This window comes from Neoarius graeffei, chromosome 2 (assembly GCF_027579695.1).
Source record: "Neoarius graeffei isolate fNeoGra1 chromosome 2, fNeoGra1.pri, whole genome shotgun sequence".
Lineage (NCBI taxonomy): Eukaryota > Metazoa > Chordata > Actinopteri > Siluriformes > Ariidae > Neoarius > Neoarius graeffei.
In genome coordinates this window covers 73,758,766-73,778,167 of record NC_083570.1, presented here as the reverse complement: position 1 = coordinate 73,778,167, position 19,402 = coordinate 73,758,766, and the positions used below count along the sequence as shown (strand labels likewise).

The 19,402-nt window shown below is 40.4% G+C and overlaps 1 protein-coding gene across 3 annotated transcripts; it reads right to left on the bottom strand.

Annotated features, from left to right (window-relative positions):
* Nucleotides 1-1,436: 1,436 nt before the first annotated feature.
* On the bottom strand, nt 1,437-18,755 carry lsm14aa (LSM14A mRNA processing body assembly factor a). 3 transcript variants are annotated; one of them, XM_060914945.1, is made up of 11 exons: nt 18,469-18,755; nt 17,685-17,842; nt 17,459-17,597; nt 16,349-16,358; nt 14,260-14,369; nt 11,713-11,976; nt 11,389-11,472; nt 8,927-9,106; nt 6,500-6,662; nt 4,788-5,031; nt 1,437-4,593 (listed from the first exon to the last, which is right to left on the bottom strand). In XM_060914945.1, the coding sequence occupies exons 1-11, from the start codon at nt 18,587-18,589 to the stop codon at nt 4,570-4,572; spliced, it is 1,497 nt and encodes a 498-aa protein (XP_060770928.1). In that variant the 5' UTR covers nt 18,590-18,755; the 3' UTR covers nt 1,437-4,569. The 3 variants fall into 3 exon arrangements, with proteins under 3 accessions (XP_060770928.1, XP_060770926.1, XP_060770927.1); XM_060914943.1 differs by lacking the exons at nt 14,260-14,369; nt 16,349-16,358; XM_060914944.1 differs by lacking the exons at nt 11,389-11,472; nt 14,260-14,369; nt 16,349-16,358.
* Nucleotides 18,756-19,402: the final 647 nt, after the last annotated feature.

The window sequence follows — 19,402 nt, the reverse complement described above, 5'->3', positions numbered from 1 at the left end:
CACGAAGTAGATACAGGGGCAGGGAAACAGTGACAGATGAGGAGGAGGGTGAGAGAGGTAAGATTAAGGTTGTAGGCTATGTGCTAGTCAGTCATAACTAACCAGCTAAGTTTGTGAATCGTGAGAGTTGAGGTTGCATAATAGAAAACTTGAATCAAATACATAAAATTAGTTAGGTTATTCAGCTGTTTAGCTGTTCCATGAAATGTTTGGCAGGTTTACTGCATATGAAAGACAATAGAGTATGTATGTTTAAATAAACATCTTAATGCATTCTTGAACAGACTCCCTTTTTAACTTTACCAGTAGATGTACATCAGGAACGTTAAGGTGCATTGGGATTTTGTGCGTGTCCCCGGGGGGGGGGGGGGGGGGGGGGGGGGGGGGGTGTCAAGTCAAGCTTAATTCCTAGTGACGCCCCTGCTATAAATGCTGATCAGATGAAAAGGCCTTCTTGATGAGAAAAGTCAACAGAGAATGGCCAGACTGGTTCAAGCTGACAGAAAGGCTACAATAACTTTGCTAACCAGTGTCTCTATACAGCTGTGGTGAGCAGAAAAGCATCTCGGAACGTAAAACATCAAACCTTGAGGCGGATGAGCTACAACAGCAGAATACTATATCGGGTTCTGCTTCTGTCAGCCAAGTACAGAGAAGTTCGGGCTGCAGCGTGCACAGGCTCACCAAAACAGGCCAGCTGCAGACTGGAGAAATGTAGCCTGGTCTGATGAATATCAATTTCTGCTGAGGCACACAAATGGTAGGCCCTGAATTTAGTGCCAACAACATAAATCTTGTGTCAAAAGTCCAGGCTGGTGGAGGAGCTGTAATGGTGTGGGGAATGTTTTCTTGGCACGTTTTGGGCCCATCAATACCAATCATCTCTTGAACACCATGGTCTTGAACATTGTTGCTGACCGTTGTGCCCCAATGTAACATGAAAAAGTGTGCCAAATAAAACGTCAACCAAAACCTCAAAAAAACGTTTCTCGTAGAATCCATACCACAAGGAACTAAAGCCGTTTCAAGAGCAAAGAAAGGCCCTATCCAGTATTAGTATAGCATTCCTCATAAAGTGCTCAGTGAGTGTATTTAGCCTATTGTGTCAACTGGAATAAGCAAATCTCTTATACAACATAACAGATCATACAATATCAAAATGATCAAGGAAACTGTATGAGCTTAACTGAAAGATTGTAACGACTAAGGAATTGTTCATAGGGAAATACAATTTTTCTACATAAATATAGCTGAAGAAAAAAATCTGCCTATAAATAACTAACCACGTCTGGGCTGGCACTGCAATATGTCGAAACAGTCTGTGAACATACCACGTCTGTTTACACAGTCACTCATCACGATCTGTACAGTTTTGAGTTCCATTAATCATGGAATCAGTTATTATTTAAAAGAAAAATACTAAATTCACCAGGAAGCAGGTAATAATTAACAGTTTATTGTAGTTTCAGAGTAAAAATCCCTTTACACTGAGCTACACCCTCATGCTTGAAAGAAAATGTAAAGTTAAATCTTACTGAAGGAAAGTGATATTCAGGCTCACAATTGTACATTTCTGTGACAGCATCTGCCTCACAAGCATTGCCATACATTTTGTCCTATGTTCCATGGCAACACCAGCATGCAGTGACTGCCCGACAGTGAATATAGCACATCCTAATAAGATGTGCTAACGAGTGCTGATCATGAATGGTTAAATCAGCAGAAAATTATTTTGACAAGAGAAGAATGCTTTATGCCTAAATTAAGTCTGGATTTCACACTGCCCTGAAAACTAACGCAAGTATAGGAAAGAACAGATCCTGGAACGCAATGAATGAAAAATATGACACACACTAAAGTTCTCTTAAATTTTTTTTCCATCATAAATTTCTTCTATACTCGCAAGGGATATCCAGTCATTAGTTCTCTATGAAGCATGTAACATTTCATAGGATGACATCTATACAGACTGTGTGGAAAATCTTAAACAATATTCTGAGTATTCCTTTATAAATGCTGACACGAGCCATCAGAAATTGAGAATTGGATTGAAGAGATTACTGTAAGTGCAAAAGTGCATTTCTAAATTATTTTGCTCAATGCAAAGCATGTTTTGCTTTATTAGTAGCTACTTGTACTTTACCATGCCATGGTGATCTCTAGCACCCAAAAATAATTAGTAAGCTCCCAGATAGTAAAAAAAAAAAAAAATAAAAAAATAAAAAAAAATAAAAACACCAAAAATTATTGCTAATGCTAACATATTTGACAAAAATACACCAGACAAACTGATTTTTAGTGAATGAAAAGTCTAATGGGAAACATGACAAAACATTTCCAACTAGCAGTGACATAGTTCTAGTTAATAACTATGACCCAAAAACTTAAAAATAAATCTAGCACTATTGCAATTTTTTTTTTTTTGGTATTTTACACAAGTTCACATTCTTCCTGCAAACCATTTAGAGAGCAACTGAAGAGGTCCAACAATGAACAGGGAAAGAAGCATTTTGTTCAAATCACACTCAAAACTAAATCAGTCAGTGGAGGGTAAAAACTAATAATTTCAGGGTGGAGCCACAAATCTGATGCTTTACAAAGCAACTAAAACCTGATTTAATGAATAAAATTTACAACATAAATTCTTCAAATCAGTCCAACTTTTACTCAGAGTATAATTTTTTAAAAACATTGGTGCCATAACTTTTCATATAGCGTTTTTTGGTGAATGTAGTGTTGTGTAGACCATTCATATAGAAGTGTATTTTTTCCATCTTATAAGCTATGTGAGGTAGAAAAGTTCAGAAGCTAAATTTAATTAAGCAGAATCGTTAACATTTGTAAACGATACCTGTGAGATATTAACAAATCAGAAATAGCTATTTTGACTATTTTAAGCATGTGCATTTTACTTACTTTTTTGAACATTCTACCAGTTAGATCAGAGATCTTGAACTAATCTGAAGTTTTTCCCAAATTAAAAACCACAATGAGGCACTGATTATCAGCGAGTCTTCGAGAAGTTCATGCATGTTGTAAGAACACAAAACAGAATTAGAAATGGATCGGTGAATAGGGCTCGCACACGTACCAGTGTAGACAGGAGCTTACGTTGTGCACATGTACTGTGAGCACACTCAAGTCAAATAAGATATTCAGCCACTTCATCAAATTACATGCTTTTGAAACCAGATCAAGGAATATTAATTCGTTCTATATCTAACTGCCAACATTATAAACATCAATCCATACAGTGGTGTAGACAATGCAAGAGGAACACAATAGCTAACTGAAGTAAACAGCCTTCTGCAGTCAAGGATGGCACAAATCTTTATGTTCCACAGCCTCACTGTACACGTTTACCTACTTGCTACTCGGGTAAATAGTGCAGGTACGATACTAATACTCAGCAGAATAACGTAAGAAATAAGTAGTAAATAACACCTTTAGTGGCCATTGTACTATTCACTTGCCTTACAGCTGAACTCAACAGTCTGCACCATACTAAATCCAAGTCTACCGGCATCACTGCTGACTTCAAACTTTAAAAACAAGTGGCTATACATGCTAAAGCACAGGACGCATTTTATCATATACGCCTTTCCACTGAATAAAAGATTACGTTATCAGTGACATATCACAATGAATTCAAGTGTAGAATATAAGGACTTAGCCACTTAACAGAGCCAGTGCTATTCTTGTTAATATCACATCATATGCTTTAGCCTCGCGTGTTTGTAAATGTTCACGTGTGAAGCCACAGGCCTTATAACAGCTTAAGTACAGCTACAAGGCAGGTGCAGCATATAAAAGGTGACATTTAGTGCCTACTGACTGGTGTCATATGAAGTGAAACGTTTCAGCATAACCTTTTTAAAACTGCAAGTCGAAGCAATGTAGCTATGCGTGGAAAAATAATTCATAAATACCTTTCTGGAGGAAAACATCTCCTAGTCATTCTCTCTAACATCCATGTTTACTAGTCACACTGATGTTTCCTTAAGCAATGAACCATACTCTTTTGTTAAGATAGCAAACACAAAAACAATGTACCAGAGTAGTTTGGACATTCGAAGGAAATCCAACCACATGCTAGTTAAATTGAACAAGTATAATTACAATTCCTACCAACAGACTTCAAGAATGTGAGCAAGTAGAAAAATACAGTAAAAAGTTGGAAAAAAAATTCAAAATAATAATAAAGCTATTTCAGTGATCAAAGGCATATATATACACACTACTCGTTTAGAACTAATTGGTTATTAAATACAAGTTTAGTACTGAAGAAAAAAAAAAAAAATTAGTTGCTCTAAAATATATGTTCATACACAAATTACCCCATTTGGAAATATTCTTGTCAGATTAATATTTTAAAAGGCTGAAACATTTCCACTCTTTAAAGATATGGAAAAGAAATTGCATTTATATCCACTCCTCCAGTGGTCTAAACCAGTGCTGGTGACAAGTATACATCTTGTAAATTTTAACTTCATTCTTCTTGTCAAAAGTAGTGATGAAATACATATACCCATGAAATACACCATCCTGTGGCTCCAGCTTTCCATTGCACTACGCAGCTACTTTGTTGTCCTTCTGGGTAAAGCACAAAATAAACAAAAATCAGACCGACACCCAATACACTTAAATTTAAAACATACCAAATAAAACATTCAAACTTTGTACAATATGATGGACTATTTCACTTCATATTCCTCAATAGTCTACATTCAAAAGCAGGAAGCATTTTGTATAACAGACTTTGACTCCAAACAAGGAGCACGCATTACCCTGTATTCAAAACTGGAGAACTCTCTTCCCCCCTGGCTTCCTCTGTAACTCCCTCTGAATCCACTGCCTCCTGCATGTGGTGCTCCAAAAGACCCCCGGCTGGCTCCACGACCACGCCCATGACCACGGAAGCCCATGCCCCCACGGCCCCGAAATCCACCTCGGTTTCTGTTCTGGCGGAATGGGATACCGAACGTCTCGGCATTCATTCGCCTCTCCTCTGCCCACGTCTGTCTCCTTTCCCTGTAAAATATTTATCCCCAAAAACATTTAAAAGAAAAATATTTGAAAACAAGCTCAAGTCTTTCATGCAAGGTATTATATGCAAAAAGAATGATCCTAGATAACTTAGCCAGCGTTCATATAGCCCAATCAGAAAACCAGAAGGAGCTCAGCTCCAGGCAAATAATGGGACCCCACCCCATAGTTTTCAAACTATTTTTGCTGAACCCTCTACCAGAAGTTGATTTTTTTTTTTTTTGGTAACATTAACTCTTTGGTTCAACTGGTTTCACATGACAGCGTACTGCTACTGTCTGTGGCTGTGAGTGTTCTTCAGTGAACACATTGTTTATAACAGAGGAAATTGAACACTACAGGATTAACTACCAGTTAATAACACGCCTACATTACTAATAGTTAAAGTATAACTTATCAGCTTTTTAAAATTACTTGAGATGTTTATAAAATATCAATACCCATAATTTAGGACAATTTCTAACACTTCTAAACTTTTCTAGACCAATTTTAAACCAATTCCTATTGTTTATTGAGATGGTAAAATATTCCTGTTAGCTATTTAAAGGAAACGTGTTGATCTATGTTTATTAGAAATAAATACATTGGGCCTCATTTATCAATCCTCTGGTGAAGTTGCGTGTAAATGATTGTGTATGCTAAACTGAATTTAAATTTTCCACCAGATTTACAAGTTTGAGAAAGGATGATTTTCATCACATGAATAAATCCGTTCATACGCAGCTTGATAACAGAGGCCCATTGGGCAGAGAGGCGGTCTAAGTTTTGGCGTTATTACAAATTCATACATATTCTCTGTATTTGTACTGCTGCAATTTTATGCAGATTAACAGGTGGTGTGGATTAGCTAAGAACAACTTCCATTTAAATTGGTACTCAGATGAAAAGACTATTTTAATTCTTCTGTGGAGATAAAAAGGCTTAAACAGTTTCACATCTTTGTGTGCAAGCCATCATAAGTCTTTGTTCACACTAATAAACTAAAATCACAGCTCACTTGGATAAGAAACAAAACCACAGTTTTTTTTTTTGGTAGACCAACAATTCTGGAAAGATTACTTTGTTATTCGGTGTTGGATTTTGGTTGATGTTAATTGTGACTGACTTGGCACTCGATGCCAGAGCGTACTACTTCTGGGTCCTGTAAGATGTATTCATGAAGTAAATTTTACAGGACCCAGAAGTAGTACGCTCATAATTAACTCATACATTTATTATTTCCTTTTCTTGTTTGTCATTTTTTTAATGATGAGATTTGTAGTTTATTACCATGATAGAACTGGAAATTAAAAATCCCCAGTTTTCTTTGGTTTCACACATCAAACTTACTTTTTAACAAAAAAAAAAAAAAAAGCAGGACATTAACTTGCTTTAAGACAGAAAAAAATAAACATGAGAAAATACAGATGTTTTAAAGTTGGACATTTTTGCAAGTTAGAAAATGAGTACCAACCTGGTGTCATCACAAGAAATGTTGTCAAAGAAAGACTTGGACTTGTCGTAGTAGCACTTGGGTCCCAGTGGATCTTCCTCGTCAGCATTACCTTCACTGTTTTGAGTATCTACCCCTGAGTCACCTTTATCCTCCCCATTCAAAGCTTTCTCTGGCTTCTCATCTAAACACAAAATACATACAAAATGTAGAAATCTCATACGACATACCACTGCCTCATGGTACAGCACTGTAGTTATAGAAGCTATAGAAATCTGTTCTTCCCAGTGTGTGTGTGTGTGTGTGTGTATTATACATAGAATCTCTCACACGCTCATACACACACCAGCCATAACATTATGACCACTGACAGGTGAAGTGAATTGCATTGATCATGTTGTTACAATGGCACCTGTCGAGGGGAGTGGGATATATTAGGCAGTAAGAGAACAGTCAGTTCTTGAAGTTGATGTGTTGGAAGCAGAAAAAAATGGGCAAGTGTAAGGATCTGAGTGACTTTAACAAGGGCCAGATTGTGATGGCTAGATGACTGGGTCTGAGCATCTCCATAATGGCACATCTTGTGGGGTGTTCCCGGTATGCAGTGGTTAGTACCTACCAAAATTGGTCCAAGGAAGGGTAACCAGTGAGCCAGTGACAGGGTCATGGGTGTCAAAGGCCCATTGATTCACATGGGGTACAAAGGTTAGCCCATATGGTTCAGACCCACAGAAGAGCTACTGTAGCACAAACTGCTGAAAAAGTTAATGTGGACATCTTTGTTTTAGCCAGCATTAACTTTTACAGCAGTTTGTGCTACAGTAGTTCTTCTGACATATGTAACCACTGCATACCGGGAACACCCCACAAGATGGGCCATTTTGGAGATGCTCGACCCAGTCATCTAGCCATCACAATTTGGCCCTTGTCAAAGTCACTCAGATCCTTACACTTGCCCATTTTTCCTGCTTCCAACACATCAACTTCGAGAACTGACTGTTCTCTTGCTGCCTAATATATCCCACCCCCCTCGACAGGTACCACTGTAATGAGATAATCAATGTTGTTATTCACTTCACTTGTCAGTGGTCAAAACTAGTGTTGCACTGATACCGATACCAGTATCGGGCGGGGCCCCGATCTGGCACTAAAATGGTGGTATCGGTATTGGCGAGTAGCAAGAAATAGGGCGCCGATACCATTTACCGATGCTAGTATGACACTTGAACGCAGCCTTCTCTCTCCCGACACTCACTACACTCTGTGTTGTGTGATCACACGTGATCACTGTGCATGCCTGCCAAGCACGCCAAGCAGCTATTGCTATTGACCTGCTCCAGACCAATGAGAGCGGGCCAATAGCCGCTCTTAACCAATACAGGGGCAGCTTTTTCATGCGGAGGAAAAACAAACCACGAAAAGAAAATGTCGGCGGTCTGGATATATTTCAGCATAGAAACTCCGGCGAGTACAATGGCTACATGCAAGATTTGCGGCCTGAAAGTTTCGAGAGGTGGAGTTAAATCGGCCAGTTTCAATACCTCGAACCTGATAAAACATTTGAACGAACACAGAGTTTGAGGTTGCAGCAACTGCTAGCAAGAGAAAGGGGGATGGACTGCAGCAACAAACCCTGGTCAGTTCACTTCGTAGGAAGGAGCAGTGGGACGAGAAGAGTGAAGCAGCAAGACAGATGTCCGAAAAAAATCACCGAAATGACTGTTCTTTGTAACCTGCCCCTTGCCTTTGTTGAAAGCGTGCGATTCCGGCTTTTTATGGCTCACGCAGAACCTAAGTATAAGGTCCCGAGTCGCAAATACATCATGGAGACGACTATCCCTGCACTAAAAAATAAAGTAACGGAGCATGTTTTAAGAAAGCTGGAGAAGGCAGTGGCCATAAGCTTTGTATTAGTCCTTTTCCTGTTTCACAAAGGTAAGCAGCAGCCTGACAAAGCCACGATAGCAATGATTTTACATCCAAGTATGCAGCTCTTCTCATATTCATATATATACACACACACTTCAAACGGAGTGGTATCGGTATGGTATCGGCCGGTACTGCACAGCCAGGTATAGGTATCGGGGCCAAAAAAATGGTATCGGTGCAACACTAGTCATAACATTATGGCTGATATATACACAAACATGGTAATGAGCTCCTTGCATTGTCATGAGACTCAAAAGCATCAACTTTTCTCCTCCATTAGACCATCCTGCTTTTTCAGTGAACATGGCCCACTGGATTTATTTGGACTTCTGCACAAATAAGTAGCACGTCACTGGCATATGTAACTACATGAAAACAAATACACTCCTACATTTCACGAAATCTATACACCAACAGGATTCAAACTGGGCCATAACCGAGATGTACACCAAAACTGTCAATACACAGGTAGTCTTGTAAACAGCTGTTAACAGTATAAATCACTGTCTTTTGCACTACCTTTAAGCTTGAGTTTGCTCTGGAACTCCTTGTCAATCTCCTCCTTGTTAAACTGGGCATTGGCGCTCTCAAAATCAAAATCTTTCTCAAATTTCATGGGTCCATCTCTTCTCACAGGGTAACGGCCTCTCCCCCGATGCCCTCCACCACGACCACGGCGTGGACCTTGTGGCCCAGCAGCTGAATGACAAAGAAGCCTGGATTAACATGCAACACCATGCTGGAAGACGGCATGAAGGAATGCGAGAAAAATCAGAAAAGGTTACTGAAACAGATTTAGAATGTAAATCTAATGAATGGAATTGATCAATTTCAGACACAAAAGTTATTCTATGCAGCTATAGACTGGTATATAAAAACAGTTACAGGCAACAAACTTATTAGTTCGTGGCAGATTATAAAAAAAAAAAAAAAAAAATCCACACAACTGAAGCAACTTTCACATCAGCCCTGTCTGCATTTCATAGGTAACAGCATCCATAAATAGCTCTACTGACCTGAGGTTAGATCCATAGCCTAGCCGCCTACACCATTTTCTCCACTCACTTATTTCCCTTCTAAACTTCTTCAGAACACAACAATGGCCATTTGATTATGGACCAAATCCATTTAATGCAATTCCAACAAGCTGAGTGTTAAGATGCAATTGCTCATTCATTTATTTTAGAAAAGTCAACCTGTAACTCATGAAGCAGATGTTAAAGGACATGGGACATGGATTTTTTCCTGGGTATAATTATGTATAAAGGACATAAGAAATGCCATTTAAATCACTGCAGGGCATCAAAAATGTGAAAATCACCACATTATTCAACTTTTTTAATACATCAGCGTAAAACAATGATTCGTTAATTAGCTAAGCGGTCACGTGACCCATGACGTCACAAAAACTTTTCAAGGAGGCAGCGCTTGGGTATCTAATGTAAACAGGTTACCGAAATGGACGCCATCGACAGTGACATTCCCGATGTTTCACAGACATGTGAAGTTAGACCCTATCAATTCGAACCGATAGCTGGAAATTCACATGAACATAGATCTTGTCTTTACTCTGACGGGTCAGATGATTCTGAGAGTGAGAGTTCATTCAGTCTCATGAAACTGAAAGCGGTCGGCTCGATAACACATCCTGGTAAGTTAAAAACAATTCTGCTTAAAGGCTAATGATCTGTTGAAAGAAGTATTATTTTTGTATCATACATTGAAAGTTCATCATAGATCTAGCTAAAGTCCGTTGCAAGCTAGTTTTTTTTTTGCTGATATTTTTCGAGATTGACTGAGATACAATGCTTCCAGAGTCCGAGATGAAAACATTCAAAATGGCGAAACGAGTCAGAATTATGATAATCAATAATTGATGCACCCAAAATTATAATACTAATCCTTACCGCATGAGGCCCATGGTAAAACCACACTTCCAGGAGGGGCTCCTCGTCGGGCACGGCCAGGCGGGCGAATGCCCTGGTCCGTCTGCCCTGTCTAAAAAAATAATGGTACAACTCCGAGTGAAGGTATCAATGCGCTGTCGAAGCACGCAGAAGGTGTTAGTACGCCTGTCATTATAGTGCGGACTTTCCATAGCATAGAAAATCACCACGTTTCAATTTGTGTAACTGAACTTGTTTCATGTCACTGGTCATATAAACCTATGTAAACAGGAAAAACGTGGAAGAGTTTGGTTGCATCTAACTACAGCCCCAAAAAATACCATTGGCCATGCTGAGCCTAGCTACATTGCTAACAGGAGTGACAGCGCGTCTGACTGACTGGGAGGTCGCAATACACCATGATGTTCAATGTACGTTAAACACTAAAAATGAAACAATTTTCTTGTCATCCAAGACACAAACTATTTTGTCGCATTCGTCATCATCACGATTCACACTTCTCCATATTCATCTACCCGCTTGTGCTGTACCCGAAAGTTTTTGTGACGTATGATCACGTGACAGCGGCTCTTCCGGTTGTAAAATATGCATATCGGAGCTCGAGCAGAAATGCCATATAAATCACGAATATAACGATTTTGCTGAATTTAATAGATAATTTTGTATTTGTTGATGCAATTATTTCATATTTTTAATGGAAAGAAACTGACATAGCGTGCATTTATGTTTCATGTCCCATGTCCTTTAAGCAATGTACTCATTATTTACTAACATTAAATAGAGGATATTTTCCATTGATCTATATTGCTTTTTCACTTACTGATACTCTGTCATATACAAGACAATGTTGAAAGAGATTTCGGTTTGCAAAAGAGTTGAAAATAAACAAGGATGTGTGTGCATTAGACCAGCATCTAGACCATGGACCTTTTGTGATATACAACGTAAAAAGACCAAACAAACAGGTTTATGAAAGTTTAAAATGGATGTAAAACAATGAACAAACATGGCATGCAGTTTCTGGGTCTGAAAGCATGGCTGAGTGGAAGACCATTATAGCAGATATATAATAACCTGCTTGCCGCTTAGGGGCTTCCTTACTTTCACCTCTGGACTGATCAGACTCGGGTCGGGCAGCCACTTTTGGTGCATCAATGCCTGAGAAAGTATATACACCAGCTTAGAATTTCCCAATATTTGTTTCAAAAACCCTCTTCAAACAAGCTCAGTGGATCTCAGAGTTTGTTTTTCTGCATGGTTTGATCATTTTTCCATAAATCAGATACTTTATTACCTGGCTATTGTACAATTATACAACGGCTATCTGTTGTGTACAGCTTACATTTCAAGATGAGAAAACGTACTTCTCTACAACGACTGGTTTCGCTCTACCCATACCTGCTGACTGAAACCCCGAGTGAACAGCACTGGAATCTCCTGCTGCATGCCCGAGTCCTGAGCGTAATCTAGACCGGCCATCAACCCTCCTCTGTTCCGGGGCATCTGAGGCCTTCTGAGTATTGGTTGTGCTGAGTCGTGATGTGATGGGGCTCCTGCGGCTCACGGGCACAGGTGCAGTACTGCTGACTGACGAGGCCAATGGTGCTGATGATTCCACAGGCGGACTCTTCTGTAAGGGGTCGAGGGCAGGACTGCTGCGACCTTCAGGACAGGACATCAGAATCAGAAGTACTTTAACAATCCTGAGGGGAAACTGAGCACATGTGCAGTTGCTCACACTCAGAAAAGAAATTACAAAATTAAACAAATGTAAAACAAACCATATATCAAAACAATATTAAAGGATGCAAACGTATACAAGTTACAGACACAGGAGTTATTATACAAATATTGCATGTTGATAGGAGGTACTGAATCGTTACATTATGTAATTACTGAACCTAGTGTGGATGGATGTAGCACAATGGAATAATGACACCAGTGCAGTACTGAATAGTCCATTGTCTTTGGAGTATCTGAGCCTCTGAAAGAGAGGCTGAAAAGTTTGATGGCCACAGGCAGGAATGTCCTCCTGTGGAGCTCTGTAGTGCATCTTGGGGGGAATGAGTCCTTCACTGAAAGTACTCCTTTGATTGGCCAACACATTATGGAGTGGGTGGGAGACATTGTCCAGGACAATACGCAGTTTAAGGCCAATTTATGCTGACAACCCAGTCCTCGCAGATAGCGTCTGCATAGCCCCCCCACCTTCGCAGACGCTCCGCGCGCACCTCCCAAAAATTGTGACCACCGCAGAAGCCTCGCAGACAGCGTCGCAGACAAGAGGGCTCTGATTGGTCCACTCGACATCCGCTGTACACGCACGTCCGCTTCCCTACTTTCCCGGTTTGTTTTGTTTTCACGACCACCATTTTTAAAAACACGAGCGAAGATGGAGCAGCATGAAGAGCGGTTGATTGAGGAAGTACGTACATCTATACGACTCCAGTTCTAGTCATTATAAAAAAAAAAAGTTCTAGTCATTATAAGTAACCGGAGGATAAACACTCCACTAACCACACCCACCAACTACTCCTAGCGACTTCGCGCCCCCTTGCGTTGTGCCGGTGAATAACATCGCGCACGCCTATTACTCCCCACTCAACGATAAATTACAACTGTCTGCGAAAAGCTATCTGCGAAAGCCTTGTCGCAAGAGCATGCAGAGGCCTTTAGCCAGCATCCTCCTCTCAGACACTGTCTCCAGAGTCCCCAGCTCCACCCCCACAATGTCACCAGCCTTGTGGATCAGTTTATTGAATCTGTTGGCATCAGCTGCCCTCAGCCTGCTACCCCAGCACACCACAGCGTACAGGAGAGCACTGGCCACGACAGACTCATAAAACATCTTCAGCATAATCCTAAAAGATGTTGAAGGACTTCAGCCTTCTCAGAAAGTAGAGACCACTTTGGCCCTTCTTGCATATGCCCTGTGTATTTTTAATCCAGTCTATTGTCACTATGTACCCCCAGGTACTTGTAGTCCTCCACAATGTCTACACTGACCCCATGCATGGAAACAAGGGTCACCAGTGCCCTGTTCCTTCTTACACCCACCACCAGGTCTTTAGTCTGTCACACTGAGCTGCAGATGGTTTCACTCACACATGTAAACACAATTTTCACCACTGCCCTATACTCAGCCTCATCGTACTTAATGATACATCCGACTATAGCAGAGTCATCAGAGCACTTCTGAAGATGGCAGGATTCTGTTTGATAGGTGAAGCCCATGGTGTAGATGGTGAATAGGAAGGGAGAGAGGACGGTCCCCTGTGGTGCCCCAGTATTGACCACCTTTATCCGACCGTGATACAAGCGTACATACTGTGGCCTGCCGCTTAGGTAGTTGACAATCTAGGACATGAGGGGGCGGGGCCCATATGTGTTGATGGGTTTTAAATACAATTTCTACACATGCACGTGGATAAAATACTCCTAGTACCATAAAGTGATGAAACTAAAGAGAGTAAGGAGAAAATTTGTTCGGTTATTCATTCACTCAAGGAGGCTAAAGCGTTCAGCAAAGCAAACAGAACCCAGAAAGTGGAACTTGCAAGCATGCAGTGAGCTTGTTGTGCAACAAAAATACCCATAACTAACAACCATAATTGATGCAACACAAACCCTTGGACTTAACAAGAAAGAGAGCCTCTCAGCAACTTCACGTAAAAGTGGTAGCTCATAAAATGGCCACTGCTTGCCTTCAGAAGCACTTTTTTCATGTTTTATTCAGCTACAAATGTATTCATACCGAGTTGCAGAAGTCCAGTAGCCTTTTTCAATCTAATTTTTTTTAAAATTCTTGATTCTCTCAGCAATAATTTGTGACTTTGAATTAAAACTGCTTGCGAGTGCCATTGTGTGTTATTGCTTAGAGCAGAAATAGTAAAATTAAAACTCTAAAAACCCACATCTTTGTTCAGTCTCGAGGAAACAATTTACCTTCCAACAACAAAGCAATCAGAAAGTTATTGGTGAAAGCAGAGCCAAAATCATTACTCTGAGACAGGGCTGCAGCCATGTCTGGCTCATTACCAAATGAGGCCAATGAGCTTCCTGTGTGCAAAGTAAGAGCATGCACACATAGGACTTAACAAAACTCCAGTATTAAATGATTATCCAAAGAGTTCTGACCCAACACACGTCACATTCTGCGTTTCTAACAAATATGTAGAAAACGATATGCAGACATCAGAGCATAAATCAAGCCCATTATGCAACAAGATCACTGGTGACAACCATATAAATTAATGACTGACTCCTGGATCAAATCCAGTCTAAGACCCATTAGGCCAGGGGTGTCAAACTCTAATTCTGCCTGGGCCACATCAGCATTTTTTTGAGATCATCATGGGCTGTACTCAAAGTTAAATTTATCTATTAATTTTTCTGATCTAACATTCCATCGTCTACCACCAATAACCTAGGCACTGAGATTAGAATAGGATATTTCTAAAGAAAAAGACAGGGATAACAGAAACTTCTAAAGCAATAGTAGGTAATAATCAATTATAATAGATCAGGATTTATAAGACACATTTTCCCCCTATTATTAACACATTATAAGGGCATTTTATAGCAACATTATTAATATGGAAAGATCATTTGATTACAGACTGCATGTTAAATGATTAAATTTGTATCATCACTGCTCCTCCTGCTGTCTGATAGTCACCTGAAACACATTATACATCATAAAATTTAATAGTAAAGATCAGAAAAACTGATTTCATTTTGCACATTTCCTCATTCTAGAGAAATTAATTTCTGTTTGTGGAAACTGCCAACACTTCTGAATTGCTCTTAGATGAGTGTGTGACTTGCATCAAGCACAGTACACAGGAGTTGACTTTAACCTGCATTTCAGACTGCAGTCAAGCCAGCTGCTATAGAGATCTTGCAGTCACGTGACCGGAAAGTACACAGCCGCCATCTTGTTGGTAAAAAACACCGCTGAATACTGCTGCACTCGTGTACAAAATGGATCAATTTCAACCGACGGACTACACGGCTCATTTTTCTAATGAACAGATAACTAGATACATGTCTAAAATAAACGATCTACAGATTAGTGACCCTTATGGCTTACCGGACGGAGTTTTCATGACCGTGTCAATGGATGTTGAACTGCCAGCGGAATACCCAGACGTGTATAATCACCTCATTAACTTTCCCTCGCTGTTCAGTGGTGAAGCACTGCATGCTTATAAATCTCTGGACAGCTATCTTTACAGAAATTCAGGATTTGTCAACGACTCAGATGTGGCATCTTGTAAACAAGAAAATAATCCTCATTGGATTGGTAAGTCACTTAAGTATTGAGTATAGCACTGACCAGCCGATTATAGAATAGAATAAGGTAATTCCAGCTGTAATTCCAAATCGTCCGTCTTGTTTACCATGGATCTGGCGTTGGAGAGGTAGAGGCTTGGCAGTGGAGATTTGAGTGGCTGTTTTCTGAGCTTAGTCAACAGGCCAGCTCTGCAGCCTCGCTTTTGCTTCCGCTCCCGGCGCCGCCTCCTTCGCTTTGCTTCCGATAACAATCCACGGAGACCCCGCTGGTCTCGCTATCTCGTCCGGAATGTTGTGCATGCGATGGAAATCGCTACAAACCGTCATTTTCTGCTGGAAACCAATGTCCAGTAAGTCCATACGGTTGTAGTGGATATTGAAGTCCGGTACAGACGAACAACACGCAAAAATACACACAAAAAATGTGCACAGGTAGGGAGAGCTTGTAGCCGCAGCCGTTGTAGTAGAATTGTATATAGTAGGGTTTTCCAGAAGAAAAGGTAGAAGTAGAAGGCGGAAATATGGCGTTTGACCGACAAGATGGCGTCTGTCACAATCTGGATCGGTGGCTTACAGTTGCTACTTTCAGATGAGGAAGAAAGGCTCCTACTTGTCCTTTATAGTTAAAACACTGACGCATGAGCTTAAGCATGCAGTACAATGGTGATTGATATACTATGGATCTGCTGTGAATTCTGAATGGCGTGAAAATATGGAGCAGTACAGACCATTTCAATACCCCCCCCCAACTTCATGCCACCAAATGAAACAAAGCCAGGGTCAGCTCATAGGCCTTGGGTTTGATGCACATGCATCAGGCTGTCAACAGTGCTTCCAAAAACACAATAATATTTTAGCATATACTAATAGTTTAAATTTCATTTGTGAATAGTTTAAACAAACAAGCCTTAAGAATGAATATAGTCAGACCCACTCTAACTAGCACTACTGCTATACAGCAGCACTCAATCCTGAAGTTTCACATGTTCTCCCTTGGTCTGTATGTGGGATTTTGTTTTGGGGCTCGCCCCGTGCCAATCATGTAACACTAGTCAGTCATGAGTTCATGTGTGTGGAAGAGGATGGACAGCACTTTCTTCTGAGTGTGTTATGTTGCCCTGTGACAGGAAGTATGTTAGTCTTCAGATGGTAGTTGTCATATGAGAGGGAATAGCTGGCTGGTCAGTGGTAATAGGCCAAGACCAAATTACTGAGAAAGTAATGGAAACCCCCCCCAAAAGTATCATTTTCATGATAGATATAAAATGAAAAAAAAAAACAAAACAAAACACCTATTACCAGTTACATATTTTTCCCCTTTGCATGTTCTCCGTGTATGCGTGGGTTTCCTCCGGGTGCTCCGGTTTCCCCCACAGTCCAAAGACATGCAGGTTAGGTTAACTGGTGACTCTAAATTGACCGTAGGTGTGAATGTGAGTGTGAATGGTTGTCTGTGTCTATGTGTCAGCCCTGTGATGACCTGGCGACTTGTCCAGGGTGTACCCCGCCTTTCGCCCGTAGTCAGCTGGGATAGGCTCCAGTTTGCCTGCGACCCTGTAGAACAGGATAAAGCGGCTAGAGAGATGAGATATTTTCCCCCATCTGAATTTTATTGAGAACCCTCAAACTTTCATACGAATTAACTCCAAGCCAAAAAATATTTGCCAGCAGCATTTGACAGACAGATAGAATCAAATCCATGGACAAAAGCCACCATATTCACCCACTTCAACTTTTGACTAACCAAGTATGTTTATATAAAATTAAATAGATGTAAAAATCAGGTCTAACATGCCTGAGCTGGACCACTTAAAATAGATGATCATTTTATGTAGAAACAGACACTTGCCTCCAACAGTCCCAAACGGGGGTGAAACCAATGGACTGGCAGTGAACTGGCTGTACGGAGACACCGGAGCCTGTTTAAACAGCCCATATGAGTTTCCACTCTGAAAAGCTGATGGTGGAGCAGCAGAACTCATAGAAGACTGAAAAGAAAAATGCAATTGGAGCAAGATTTTACATTCCATATGAGCTAAATGTCATGAGATTAAATGTGAGAATAAATCCAGTACCTGAACAATTGCAGGGTCCTGAGGCAAAGATGGCTTGGGAGGTTCACAAACAGTCAGATCTTTAATGTCACTGCCTCTGAAGATGATGTACTCATAGGTCTCATCCCGGGGCAGAATCGGCCTGTCAGTTGGGCGATCCTCAGTTCCAAATGAGCGCACTAAGAACATCACACTTTCATGAGTAAAAGGAACAGACAAACCCATATTCTAGCCTCACAACAAGTATACATGTTCTCAACCTTAACAGTTACCTCATTACCGTAATAATTACTGCCATACAATAAGCTTCAGGCTATCAATAACCATGGGATGCAGATACAGTAATTATAAGCTGTTAGAAGCCAAATGATGGAGCTTGAATACCGTTAACTGGATAATTATGTCGCAGTTAGATGACGTTGCGCTCGACTAGTCAAGCTGTAGCGTAAACACTGCACTTCTATTTAAATTAATTCTGCTCTTCTAAAATTTACTTTATTGAGCCAAGTAATATCTAGATATCTACCTAGCAACATAAACAAGCCTAATAGCTCGCTCTTTAACTAACTAGCTGTGTACATTATTATTAATTAGCCAGTCCAGGTGTTATTATCTAAAAACTCAGCTTTAATTTGAAACGAATATTTCAAAGGAAAAAAATAATAAAGGAAAAAATAGCCAGCTAACGTGCTAATTTGTCAAAGTCTCGATGGTTTTATACCTATGTTCACTACACTCCTGTAAAAGTAGGTGTTTGTACTTGTGAAAGCGGGTTTTAGCAGGAGTTAGCATGTTAGCATTTCACCTTTAGCGAGTGCGACAGTGGAGTTCTCGGTATCGATAGTGTAGAGGATTCCCTCATAGCGAATCTCGGCCTTGGAAATCAGGCTGATTTTACTCCCGATATACGGCGTCCCTCCGCTCATTCTGTGACCCAGATAGCTTTAAATTAAAATAATAAATATATATAAATCCTCGGAAGGCGCCTTGTGAACCCTTTGCAGTTCACTGAGCAGCCGATACTTCACCACAGTCACTGTTAGCACTGCTCAGCTTCGCCACTGCAACATGGCAGCCTTCGTTTTCAGGTGCTGTAGACGGAAGTGACGTTGAAAGTTAACGGAAGCACATTCTTCTTCTTTAAGGTTTTTATGGCGGTTGGCGAACCAACTTAAAGGTGCATTACCGCCACCTACTGGACTGGAGTGTGGAACAGGCGCTATAGACCCCTTCGCAGTAAACGTCATTCATACGTAAGCGGAAATTGCGCGCGCAGCCTGGACCCAAAAAAGACTCAGAAATGCCTAGTTGTTGTGTTTTTGGGTGTCAGAAAAGTAGCAGTGATGGGGTTAAAATGTTCATAATTCCAGCAGGATCTCACCCATTCCAAAAAAAAAAAAAAATCGCCGACGTCTATGACTACAAGCCATCAAACGTGTAGACTGGGATGAAAGCACCATCAAAAATGCGCGGGTTTGCAGCGCCCACTTCATCACAGGTAAGATCAGGCTATTTATTAAATCTTTCTTTTTTATTCTTTCTAGTCTTCGTTTATTGATGTAGCAAAATACTTTGGTAACGTTTGTCTGATTAGCTGGGTCATAGTTACACAATGTAATGAATATTGTTAGCATGTTAACTTAGCTTAGCATGCAGTTTTGTTTGTAGGAGAGGTCTCGCTTGACTCAAGCAGTCCAGATTTTGTGCCATCATTATTTGTGTATGCCGAAAATCACAAT